The sequence below is a fragment of the Gracilinanus agilis genome, chromosome 6 (assembly GCF_016433145.1).
Source record: "Gracilinanus agilis isolate LMUSP501 chromosome 6, AgileGrace, whole genome shotgun sequence".
NCBI lineage: Eukaryota > Metazoa > Chordata > Mammalia > Didelphimorphia > Didelphidae > Gracilinanus > Gracilinanus agilis.
In genome coordinates, this window is record NC_058135.1 from 284,452,709 (window position 1) to 284,465,062 (window position 12,354).

At 48.2% G+C, this 12,354-nt stretch overlaps 1 protein-coding gene across 1 annotated transcript in view; it reads right to left on the reverse strand.

Annotated features, from left to right (window-relative positions):
* The window catches only part of DDB1 (damage specific DNA binding protein 1), a 28,279-nt gene that overhangs the window by 12,156 nt on the left and 3,769 nt on the right, over window positions 1–12,354 (reverse strand). The window contains exons 2-12 of the mRNA XM_044680035.1: window positions 12,085–12,233; window positions 7,681–7,797; window positions 7,000–7,221; window positions 5,191–5,305; window positions 3,999–4,096; window positions 3,322–3,480; window positions 2,661–2,744; window positions 2,203–2,319; window positions 717–819; window positions 458–533; window positions 263–371 (exon numbers count right to left, since the gene is read on the reverse strand). Coding sequence (XP_044535970.1) covers window positions 263–371; window positions 458–533; window positions 717–819; window positions 2,203–2,319; window positions 2,661–2,744; window positions 3,322–3,480; window positions 3,999–4,096; window positions 5,191–5,305; window positions 7,000–7,221; window positions 7,681–7,797; window positions 12,085–12,233 — 1,349 coding nt within the window. The remainder of the gene's footprint in view (window positions 1–262; window positions 372–457; window positions 534–716; window positions 820–2,202; window positions 2,320–2,660; window positions 2,745–3,321; window positions 3,481–3,998; window positions 4,097–5,190; window positions 5,306–6,999; window positions 7,222–7,680; window positions 7,798–12,084; window positions 12,234–12,354) is intronic.

Below are 12,354 nucleotides of genomic sequence, written 5' to 3' on the forward strand. Positions count from 1 at the left end.
AGATATGAACTCAGATCTTCCTGAGTCTAGGCCCAGCTGCCTCTAAAGTAAATTCTAATAAATCCTATATAGCCAACCACTGGAACTGAGCTGGACCAATAAGGGCTGGAGGCTAGGAATGACTATCCAGGGGGCCAAGGGTTACACCCAAGAAGAACGGCCCATTTACTTTGTGTTCTGGTCAAGGTGGAGAAGAGTAGAGAGGGTGGGTGGGTGGGCAGGAGCCCTGGCCTGCCTGCAAGCCCACTCTGGCCTAGGTTACCTGGATCAGCTGCTGGTGAGCCACGTTCCCACAGAAAAAAGTCTGCTGATCATCCACGAAGCCCGTCAGCTCGGTCTCCTCCACTTCTTCTCCGTTGAGCATCAGAACTCTGCCAACACATGGAGAGCCCGCATCAACTGGAGGCTCCGTGAGGGCCCGGGGTCCCCTGCTCCCCGGGGCCACCTCCGTCCTTACCTCGTCTGGCCCACGAAGGACAGCACCAAGGTATCATCTGTTTCTCGGCCAGAGTCGGACCTTAGAGGCCATAAGCCTAGAATGAAGACAAGACGGAGTCGTCGGGAAGCTGCCCTCTAGGGAGCACGCCTGTCCCCAGGACTCCTGGACTCCCCCTCTGTTATGGTCTCAGAACATTCCCAGGCAGAAACCAGAGCCAGGAGGCTCCCCACTACCCTCGTGCCCGCCTTCCTGCGGATGCTCTCCCAGGGTGCCCTACCTTTGATGCCTGGCAGGTCGATGCTGGCATGTTCGTGGATCCCAATCCCATTCCGGATAATACGCAGGGAGCCCTCCTTAAAAGCCCCCGAACACGTGACCAGCTGTAAACAAGAGAACGAGGATCAAAGTCACAAGTACAGGCTGCCCAGGAGTGGCTCTGAGACAACGTGTGGAAGCTAACGTCATGGGCAGCCGCAAGCCTGAAGGGGAAGAGCCCAGGTGATGTGCTGCGGGCAAACGGGCTTATCTGGCCAACCCTCACCCTAACTCTGCGGTGCTTAAGTCGTGAAAAGGTTATCAAATGTATATGTAACTAATTTTCAAATTCTGCAATATTTAAAAATCCTTATTTAAATTTTTTTTTTCACCTTCCAAATTCTGGTGCCATGGGATGTCCTGATTAAGACCATTATACGGACCCCCAAATATAGAGGATAACGACTGCCCCTTCACTGAGGGACTCTCCTTTTCAACCAGAATTCGAGTCTAGCAGAAAACACTGTATCCTTGAGAAGGTCTGACACAAAAGGCAAAACTCTCATACCCGAGCAAGGAAACAGCAGCGCCTCTGGGCATAGAGCATAGAGATATGGCACAGGCATATTTAGGGCCTTTGGGTGTTAAGGGAGGACGTCGAAGCAACTTTGAAAGGGATTCGTGGAAAAGAAAGCTTTCATATATCAAAATAGGTGCTACTTCATGTGGTAGCAAAGGAGACGAGGGAAAGGCTAAACAAATCTTGGCACATCGTCGTCATGGAATATTGCTAGGCCCTAAGAAACAGTGACCACAAGAAATAACAGAAAAGTGCAGTAAGCAGAGCCAGGAAAGCCCCCCCCACCCCCCCAATGACTTTAATGAGATACGAGGAAAGAACAACTATAAAGCCACCACAGCTGAAGCCGATTTGTTTTTGTTTTCAAACCCAGTATCAGTTCTAAGAGAGAAAAGCAGCAAGAACGAGGCGATCAGGGTTAAGTGACTTGCCCAGGGTCACACAGCTAGGATGTATCTGAGGCCAGGTTTGAACCCAGGACCCCCTGACTCCAGGCCTGGTGCTCTCCCTGTGCTACCTAGCTGGCCCTGTAGCTGCATGTTGAGAAATTATAAAGACCAAGCTTGCCCTCAAAGAAGAAATGAGAAGACACCTTCTCCTGCCCCTACTCCTTTGCAGAGATGGGGGCCTATAGGTAGGCCACACTGTAAGTAAACATAAGGTCTGGGGATGTACTGATTGTTTTTACTCAATTTTTTTCTCTTTTTCTTCATTTGGTCTTTGTTATAAGAGGTGGCTTTCTAAGAGGAGCAAGAAAGAACATAGGGGAAATGCAATCAGTGTAACCAAAAGATAACAAGAACCTCCTTTTTGGAAGAAAAAAAAATTATAGATTCCTATCATTCCTTTCCCTCTCCTCCCAGCCCCCAAACAAAAGCCAAAGCAGCCAGGTTGAGTGGCCAGCCCAGGCCCGAGGCGTCGCCCTCACCTGGCCCTGGCCCTGCCTCTCCAGGTCCACCACACACATGTCCACGATGGGGCCGAGATTGGTAAAGGTCTCCATGGCCACAACATAGGAGCCTTGCTCATTGCTGTCCACATTAAGCTGAAAATAAACCAAGGGGTTAATTACTTAACACCATCAACAAACCTCGGAAGCTCTTCTAGCCTTGGGATGTGTCAACTCTGCCTGCAGACTGGCATCATCAAGGCGGTTTAGTGTAAGGGATACTGAAAGGAGGATTATCGAATTGGAAACTCTGTTGCCTAGTTATCATCTCTGACTCCCAACTTAAGCAAGGCCACAGGAGTCCTCTGGCCCAGCTGCCCTTTATGGGACACAGGCAGGGCGGCTCTGGCCGGCCAGGATCTGGAGAAGGGAAGCAGATGATGAACAAGAGGTGGGGAGGAAGGAAGAGGGGGCGGAAGGAAGACGGGGCATCTTACTTTTACGAGCTGAGAGTCGCCAAGGCGAGAGCCAACGAACACGACCCCGTTGTCGAGGTATGTCAAGCATTCGGCAATGGAGGTCTACAAGGAAACACAATTTGTGGGAGATGCCTTGGAGGAGCAGTCCGTACCCCAACTCGCAGGGGCACCAGTTATTCCTCAGGCTGCAAGTCCCAGTCAAGGTAAACAAGAGCAAAACTTGGTTTTCGCATTTTGTTGGGTTTCAGGGCCTCTAAGCCGAGGCACCAACATTTCTGAATTCTGACTCCTCACTCATACGCATTCATTCTCCAAGTCTACAAGTACTCTTCTGGGGGCCACCAGCAAACTCCCTTCCAGCTGTTCCGATCCCCCATCTATGGGAGCCAGGACCCTCCACGGGAGCCCCTCTTCCCAGTGCCCACCCCCACTGGGAAAGACCACTCTTCTCTTGAATGTCCCACTTCCAGGAACCTTCACCCCTGCTAGGACCAAGGGACTTCCCTTGGGTTTTCCACACACATGCCATTTCTTGCTTACCCCTCATTTTGATGGGGAGTTTCCTAAAAGCCCCAATTCTCTTTTCACTGGAACTAAAGAGTTGTTGCTACTGGGCGGGGAGGCTATGAAGAAAGTGATACAATCTCTGGTGGCCCAAAGGGCCAGGGAGAAGCCTCACCTCTCCGAGAAGCTCCACACGGAGATCCTTAAGGGTCACGGTGCCATCCATCTGCTCCTCTTTCTCTAGGAGAAGCATGAAGAGGCGGCCTTCCATGTCTCCCAAAAGGTATCGAGATCCGTTTGGATCCACTCGATTATGGCACACAATTGTGCTTTGCTGTCCCCAGAAAAGGAAAAGGAATTAGGGAAGGGGCCTCTGTCCCACGCCAGGGAGTAAGCCCCAGGAGGCTGCTGCCTTTATGAGGTAGGCCTCACCATTTTATCAGAAGGAACCAAGAAAGCCCCAGGACGCAATTGGTTGACAACATAGAGACCTGGGTGCCTGGAATGCACATGAGATAAAGGAACGAGAGATGAAAAGCGTTACAAAGCGTTACGCGTGGAGATCCCTGTGTCTTCGGGACACGGGGGGGAAGGGCTCGGCTACGACGGAAGGGAGCTCGGAGCAGTCATGGTAAGGTGAATGCTAGAGAGACCGTCGGACTGTCTGCATCCACCAAAAAGGAGCACAGCGAGGCCGCTCCCTTCCCTAACGAACATGGAGTGTTGGTGATTGGAAAAACTAAGCGAGAAATCTTGGTCTGTTCCTGCACCGGAGCCCCAGGACAGGACGGCTGCCAGTGTGGGCAGCAGCAGGAGGGAGGCTAGGGATGAGGGCGGGCGGGGGCGGCTCACCTTGATGATGGGAGGGGCAATGGCCAGGTACTTATCGCCGTTGTGGTAGGTGATGGACTCCTGGCCAATAATGATCGCACCTCCGAAAGGCTCGGGGACTGCCAAGGGACAAGGAAGCTGCGTTAGAGGATGAGGACGGCCGGGTTTCCGTCAGTCATTCCTCCCGTCCCCACTGAAAGAGGGACGGACGCGAGAGGCGCTCCGAGGCGCCGTGCTCAGACTGCCGTCACCTTGGCACGGAGGCTTTCTTTCCTCCTGCCGTCTTCAGGCTTTTTTTTTATTGAGCACAAACCTCCCTCACCTCCCAGCTTGAAGTCGATACTAAGTATCACTCCCAGGCAGAAGAGGGCCCAGGACTAGGCACAAGCGCGGCGGAAGCCCCATCTGAACCCAGGCCCCCTGTCTCCAGGCCGGGCTGGCCTCCTCCTGCTGCCTTTGGAGGCTTTCTTGTCCCCCATGTGGCAGGCCTAACGCGCCCCCAGGAGGCCAAGGCTCCCTCCGGCTCCCCCAGGGAAGGTTTCTGCTGCAGAAGTGCAGCCGCTGAAACAAAGTTACCAGCGAGGGCTACAAAGAGGACGGCTGCAGGCACACTGTTACAGCAGACTCGCTGCTTCCTGGGGCTGCAGCGCTCGCTCCAGGGGGGCTCTCGGTGCCTCATGTCCCAGGAATGGCCGGGGGCTCCCTTCGAGCTCTAAGGGCTCGGGGCATATGCCTTGTCCAGTCCCTTCCCTGAGCCCCCCACCCTGGAGACAAAGCTGGGAATCATCGACACACACAAGGCAGTCATGGGGGGGCCAGCTGAGGCCTCTCTCCCACCAGGGAGCAACGAGTCCCCTTACATGGCGCTGCCTGGTGTGCCGTTCAAGGACCCGCCAAAGCCTCTGAGGCAGCGTGTCCGCGAGAGGGGCTTCTGCCCCCTGTGCAGGGGCCTCTAGAGTAACTCAAACGAGACGCCCAAAGCTTCCAGAAGACTTTGCCCACAGAGCCTGGGGAGGCCGGGGGCTTTCAGGACTCCTTTATTGATCGGAAAGGCTCAATGACTTGCCTTGGGGCACGGTGGGGCTCTAACACACATCTGCCCCATATCCGGTGTAAAGGGCAAGGACAGACAAAGGGAAGAGCCAACAAAATGACAGAAGGACAGAACGAGGGAAGAAGGGCAGATTTCCTTACAACCACAAAAAGAACCAACCTGCGATCACCATTGAAGCTTCTGCCTCCACGTTTTCCTGCTTCCAGGGGCCTTTATTGAATTCCTTCTCCCGAAGAGACACTTCATAGGTCTTGACGTGACGCCCCTGGGGGTCCTGGTCTCAGAAAGAGACGGAATTGTTAAGCACAGGAAAGGAGGGGTCTCCGTGCTGGTCAGCGGTAAGGAATGGACCAACACCACCAGCCAAGACTAGTCAGGGTCCTTCCAAGCCAGCCGGCCACCAGGGTCACAGCGAGAGGCAACCGGGTGACCCTTCAGCCTCAGGCTCTGTCCTGGCACCCCAAACTCTCTACCCTCACCCAGAGCTTTCACACAAAGGCCCCCTGGAAGTGACTCTCAGTATAAATTCACAGCCTGTCCTCAAGAATTAACACACAACAGCAGATGGCAGGAACGTGACAATTTCTATAGAATGTTCGGTGGGGTGACTTTTTTTAAAATTTGGCTCATTCCCCTCTTTACTGGAATGTCTGAGGGGGATAAAGCTAGCATATATGCCACAAGGTAAAGAACTCTAGCAAAGTTGGTGCTCCCAGCAAACAGAAGTGAATCCCAAACCCCATCACGCTGAATCAATTCCCACCCCTTCCTGGCACGTCCAACCTGTTCTCTCCTCTCTGGCTTATTCAGCCAGTCAGCCATGGGAGGAACAGGGACTCCAAGAATCTGCTGAATGTGACCGTGGACCTCCAGGTCCTTAAGGCAGCTGCCAATGTGGACTGAGGCGAGCTCACCCTCTGAGGTCAATACAAGATGAGGCAGCTTTTAAAAAGGAGCAAGATGGCCAGGGTCTGAGGTCTCTCTAATTCTAGGAAGTTAAGGACAAACTTCTCTGGTACTTCAAGAAGAAAGGGGCTCCGCCATGGAAATCATCTATAGCACCCAAGACACAGCAAGCAGGACTCTTCCCAAAGGCTCAGGCTTGTCCTGAATGTCCAGTTCTAGGGGGATTCCCAGTAATAGCCAAACTCAAACAGGCTGACTCTTATAAAGGTGGAGGAAGAAGAGGAGGGCTGCCCTGCGCTTCTAGATATCCAGAATGGATAGACAAGTTTTCCTACCCTAGTTTAAACTTTATTGCACAACCAGTTACCAAATCCACAGAGACACAGACTCTGCAGGCAATAAAGTGACAGAAGGGCTCTCAAGCCAGGGAGATTTCCATAAAGCACACCATCACTCCTCAAGAGCCAGGTATGGCGTACCATCCACCCAAGCAGCCATCACGGCCCTGGGCCAGAAGGTTCACTATGTTCTTCTGAAATGGCTCCACGCTGTACTCCTATGTGCTTCAAAGAACTCAGAAAGGGGTTTGCTAGTCTCCCTGATGGCCACCTGCAGCTACCACTCCTGATCCCCAACTGGTACAACCCAAAGGGACAGACCTGAGATATGGACCATAATCTGTCAGTGACATTCCACAGAAGGAAAATAATGAGGTGGATGGGATCTTCCCAGCTGATGCCATCTGAAAACGAATCTCCAGATCAACTCTATAGTCAAGCCTTAATGAGCTCCCAACATCCTACAGTTAAGCTCTTCAGGGAGTAAAGACAGAACCAGGCCACCTTATGTGTTCTTTCCAAAGACATACTAGCAGAGTGTAGCACCAGGACTAAGGAAACACACCCCCAAGCCTCCTTTCATCTCTTTGCTATGATCAGCTTCCCAGGAAGGCACCAAGGTTCTAAAGACATAAGAACCTCACTCTATTAAATCCAAATAGCCTGCTTATTAATAAGTAATCCCTCACAGAGCAGAACCAAGTTGCTTCTCCCCAGTCATTACCTGGTAGACAAAGCAGATGGTAGGGGCTTGACAACCATACAGGAACTTGACATCAATGACTTGGAGCTCCTCCAGACGAATGTTGAAGGCTTTCAGTTCTTTATTATCCCGGTCCAAAGGGATAACCTTAAAGAGACCATCATAAAGGCGCAAGCCAATCATCCGGCACTCGGGGTCAATGATGCCAATAATCCCAGTCTCAGAAGGACGACCGATTCGATCCTAAAAGGGAAGAATGAGTGAAGAGTCTCAGCAGAGGGCACTGGGCAGGAAAATAAGAACTGAGGCTCTCTACTGATCAGAATAGGCCTGGAGGCTGAATGAGCTACTCCCTCTGTCTGGTTCTATCAACAACTCAGCTCTTCAGCACAAGAATAAAGTTTGCTGAAATGAGTTCCCCATTCTTCAGACTCCCAAGGACCCAGGAAGGAAATGAAGGAAGACGCAATCTCTTTTCTATAACAAGTGTATGTCTATAGTGCAGAGGAACTCTCCCTATTGCCATAATTTTTCTCACTTCATAATGTAGCATCCAATAATTTTTTACTTTTCTTTCAAAGTCCAATCAACTCCCTCTAGTTCAGTTTTAATGACCCCTAAATTCAATAGTAAGTTCTTCATGAATAGATAAAGAGCCCGATTTTTTACACACACTCCCAGCCTCCTATGGCTTCCCCTCACCTGGACGTTGCCATGAGCTCGGGTGATGATGTCGATGCTCTCGCCACTCTGCTTGTACTCAAGGATGCAGGCATTATACTTGGCGGTCAGGATAAATAGCAGATCCTTGCTCTCGCCCTAGAAACCAACAGTATTGTTAGGAGTTTCTTTCTTGAACAGGGATGCTGGACAGTACCTTTTTAAAGTAATACGAGACATGAAATGACTGAATTCCAAATACTCTCTAGGGAAGGGATTTTTAGTTCCATAGAGGGTGCAGGCAAAAGGACCAGGGCCTCACCATCACACGTCTCTGGGTGGTCCTCTCCTCTGTCCTACAATGTCTTCTTGTATTCCCCAACCGCACTTATTCCTTCCATCTCAACACCTCAAATGGCCCCAATCCTACCCTGCCTCATATTAGCAGACTCTCTCTGTCTTATCTCCTCTCCTAATTTGTAAACTCTGAGAGTTGCAACAGATGCCTCATTGAACTTTGTATCCATCCTGTGTCCTGACTCTAGCAGCCCCCTTTCCCACACAGGCCTTGTTCTCTAGCCCATTCCAGATCCTTTCCAGACATCATAATTTAAATTCCTCTCCTCACCGAAACACCATGTTGCCATCCAACTGGATTACATTAGCCAAGGACTTGCTGCTGTCAAATGGTGACCTCCAATGACTAGAGTCTGACACTATCTTTATTCTCCAACCATTTCTTTGCCACTATCCTTAAAAGCTCCAGCATTCCAATGATGCCTCTTCTAGCACTCTCTCTGAATTCTGACAACTTCAGCCACTCACCAGAGAGGTCACTTGAAATGTTCCATCACTAAGATCCCAACCTCTGAATTTCCCCTCTTGAATGAAATTGCTATTAATTCTTCTAATTCATTCCCTTCCTCCCAGACCTGTTTTTCATCCTCATCATGACCTTCATTTCCTTGATTCCTCTCCATTCCATTCTACCAACTCTTCAACCCTGTTTTGGCTCTCTTCCTTTCTTATGTCATGTTTGGCCCTATACTCAGCCATTTCAATAATGCCCCCTTTCTCGCTCTGGAAGCCTTTGTCCTCCTCCACCATTCTCTATTTCCCAGGATAGATCCTATCATTCACCTCTGCTTTCAAGCAAATGTTACTGGAAGCAATTATGCAACTGAGCTGAATGTGTCTGCCCTCAAATGCAATCCCACTTATTAGAGGGAAATCCTCCTATTTATCTCTTGTTGATTCTCTCATTCTCCAGAATAGCTATTTTAAATATTCTCTTCCCTCCTCTACCCCTAATTGTACCTTCAGGAGATGACCTTGCCCTGTAAGATGATTGAGAACATTGGCCTTACTCTTCTCCTCTCCCACTCTTGGTCCAAACTTCTCACTATCATAACATATGTTCACGCCTTCTCACCAATATTAGAAGCAGAGAAGAACCACTTCCCTATCAAAACAAATCTGCCTGACCTACGTCTCCATCCCATTCCCCTTTATACTGCTCTATCCATCACTGTCTCTCCTAAAATTCCAATATCTATCCTTCCATTGCAGCTTTTAAAAAGTGCTAGATAAAGGGAACTCTTGCTAGTTCAGTCATTTTCCTTCAGGTTCTTCTGCTCACTGTCACTCCTAGAAATGGGCTACCCCAATGTCCTCAGCTCACCTTCCTCAAGTCTGCTTCTCAACCACTTGCAATCTGATTTCCATTCCTATCACTTGACTCAAAGGACTCTCTAAGTCAACTGACCTTTTTTCCTTCATTCTTCTTCAGTGCCAAAAGGCAACATTCCCCTCTTTTTGGAGAATTTCATCCAATACAGAGATTATCCTCCTACTCCTCCACCTCCTTTTGTTCATTTAGTCTCTACCTGTTTATTCAATATTGATGTCTCCTGAGATTCCACCCTTGGCCCTCTCTTCTTTTTCAAGTGTCTCCTTTGGTGACTGGGTCTATGCCCCTGCTTTGAAGATCATCTCCATTCCCAGATACCCAACTCCCAAAACTCTGTTTACCCCATCTTCTCAGTCAGAGTTCCAGTCCTTTGTTTCTGACAGCCAGCTAAAAATTTACTCTGGAATTTCCAACTCAAAGAGCCCAAGCTGAACTCATTTAAATGTGAATCAACTACTCACAACTTACTGAAAGAGCTAACCCTTCTTCAACGTCCTGAAAACAATCTTAGCTCTTCTAATCTTTCTATTTCTGCAGCCAGTAACACAAAACTTTCAGTCACCCAGATTTATAACCTTGGCTTCCCCTCGGACTCTTCCCTCTTTTACCAACACCAATTCACTGCCAAGTCCTGTCAATTGTTTCTTGGCAATAACTGTCCATTCCCTCATTCTCCTATTCTCTATCAAAGGTCTTCATCACCTCTAACCAGAACGACCCTCACAGCCTTCTCACTGACCACCAGGCCCACACTGGCTCTCCTCTCCAATCTGGCCTTCAGACCACTGCCTGAATAAGCTTCCTAATCCTAACACTCTAATCACATCCCTACCTGACTTCCTGCTGCTTACTGAATAAAGCTGAAATGAAAATTGCTCTGTCTGGACCCCTCCATAGCATGCCACATTTGCCCTCCCTTTCATCAGAATTATTTGTATTTCTCTCCTTTCTCTATGAGACTGCAAATTCCTTGAAAGTGGTTTTGGTATCATATCTCTAAGTTGGTTAAAATGAAATGAATTCCACCCAAGTGTTCCTCTGCTTCCTCTACCTTCCCCTCTCCTCCTCTCATTTGTCTGTATTTCCACAGCTACATGATAAAATAGTTCAATCCCTTTGATTAGAACATGCTGTCTCCATAAAACTGCCTTAAAGGTAAGCCACTTCCTTCCTGTTCATGAACTATCAAGTCTCTCATTAGTCTTTATCTCTCCTAGCAATTCCTAGTATTAAATCTAGTATACTCTTGCTAGTTACAGAAACACCCAGATTCCCAATCATTCTATATTCCTACAAATAAGCTCTGAATAACTCATGGATCAGCTGGATTAAGAGTCATCAGCTCAGAGACTTAGAGTTGAAAAGGACCCTAGAGGTCACTGAGTTCGAGCCTCTCATTTTACAAATAAGGAAACTGAATTTTAGCCCATGTTTAGACTGCTTTGTCAGGTTAGAGGCAAGGCTTGATCCCAGATCCTCACGGTTCCAAATTCAGTCTATTATCCCCTAAACCTCTGCCTCAGGAGGTCTAATCTCCTCCATACAGAATTTTCATTCAGAATAGCAAGAAGACCCAGTTTCACCAAGACTGTATTAAGATTCTGATCACTGATTACCAGTTACTAAGGGAGCCTCACAAGATATTCTAAGTTTCAGTGCTCTCTCATCATAAACAGCAAGCTAATTTCCTCCTAAGAATACATCTTGAAAGTGTGTGACCCCATGATCTGTCTATACATTTCTCTGCTTCCCCAAGGAGAATGGAGTTTGCTGCTGGGATTCTGAGCTTGGGACATCTTCTCCTGTCTTTAAGATTGGTGACAAAGAAACATGTGGACAAAGATCAAATCCCTATAAAGTTAGAAGGGGAAGGTGGTTTAATCAATAAGGGAAGCAATAACGCTTTCAAGTGAAACCTTTAAGATCTTTCCATAACAGATCAAGAGGAACAAAGAGCCAAGGGGAAGGAGCCTTTTTTTAAAGCCTTTAACATATTGCATTCTTGTCACCCTCTAATTACCTTTGGGAAAAGCTGCTTGAGCAACTCAAGACTGTGGGATTTCCTAAAGTAGGCATTGCCATTACCAACAGCAGCTGCACAAGGTTTTCAGAGGTTGGTCAAAAGAAATCTGGTCCCCAGACAACATTATCCTCAGTCTATCACTAGGTCTTTTTAGCTCAATGGGACTTGTCAGGTCAGCTTTCAAGAATCCAGGGTCAACTCTCCACAGTTATAAAGATTATCTAACAGAGTACCTTAATGGAGAGGTTGAAAAGGCATAAAAATTAGTAACTATTTGGACAAAAATATCTGGTACCCAGAATTTCAAATTCATCCTCAAAAAAATTAAGACATTTTCCAAAAGGCCCTTCTTTCCTCTAACAGAGATGGTAAACTCTTTAAAGAGGGGGCCAAAGGAAAGGAAATGCTCATCCATCATGTATCTAAGGCAACTCTTTTGAAGGTTCATTGTATTGTATCCTACTCGTTGTATTCGTCAGATTGGGAATAATATCTTGCAGCTGGATAGAACATTTCAGGGGGCCTCATCTGGTCCAATGGCTGTAGTTTGCCCATCACTGCTTTAAGAGAAGGTCCAGTCCCATCCAATTCTGAATTCATTCTTTAAAAGGAGAAGAAGTACTTGCCTAGTCTTCCTGTGATTAAAATAAATGTAATAAAAACAACAACCAGAGCTTCCCTTTTGACAGGCTCAGTGCCTATAGAAGATGTGAAGCCCATGGGCAGTGCTTACCTTTGGACGGAAAAGCTCCATAACGGCAATCTTGCCATACATGCCCACTTCCTTAACTGGCCGCAGCCCTTCTGCAGTGACCACATAGATCTCAAGACGGGTGTTTTTGGCAATGAGTAGATTCAAATCTTCAGCAGAAGTGAAGTGACCTGAAAGAATCACCATGGTCCTCTGAAGTATAATGTAGGACTGATTCCTTCCCAGACATCCAAAGTGCCTCAAGTCAAAAAACCTAGGAGCACCCACACATTTCTCCAATTTCCGTACTCA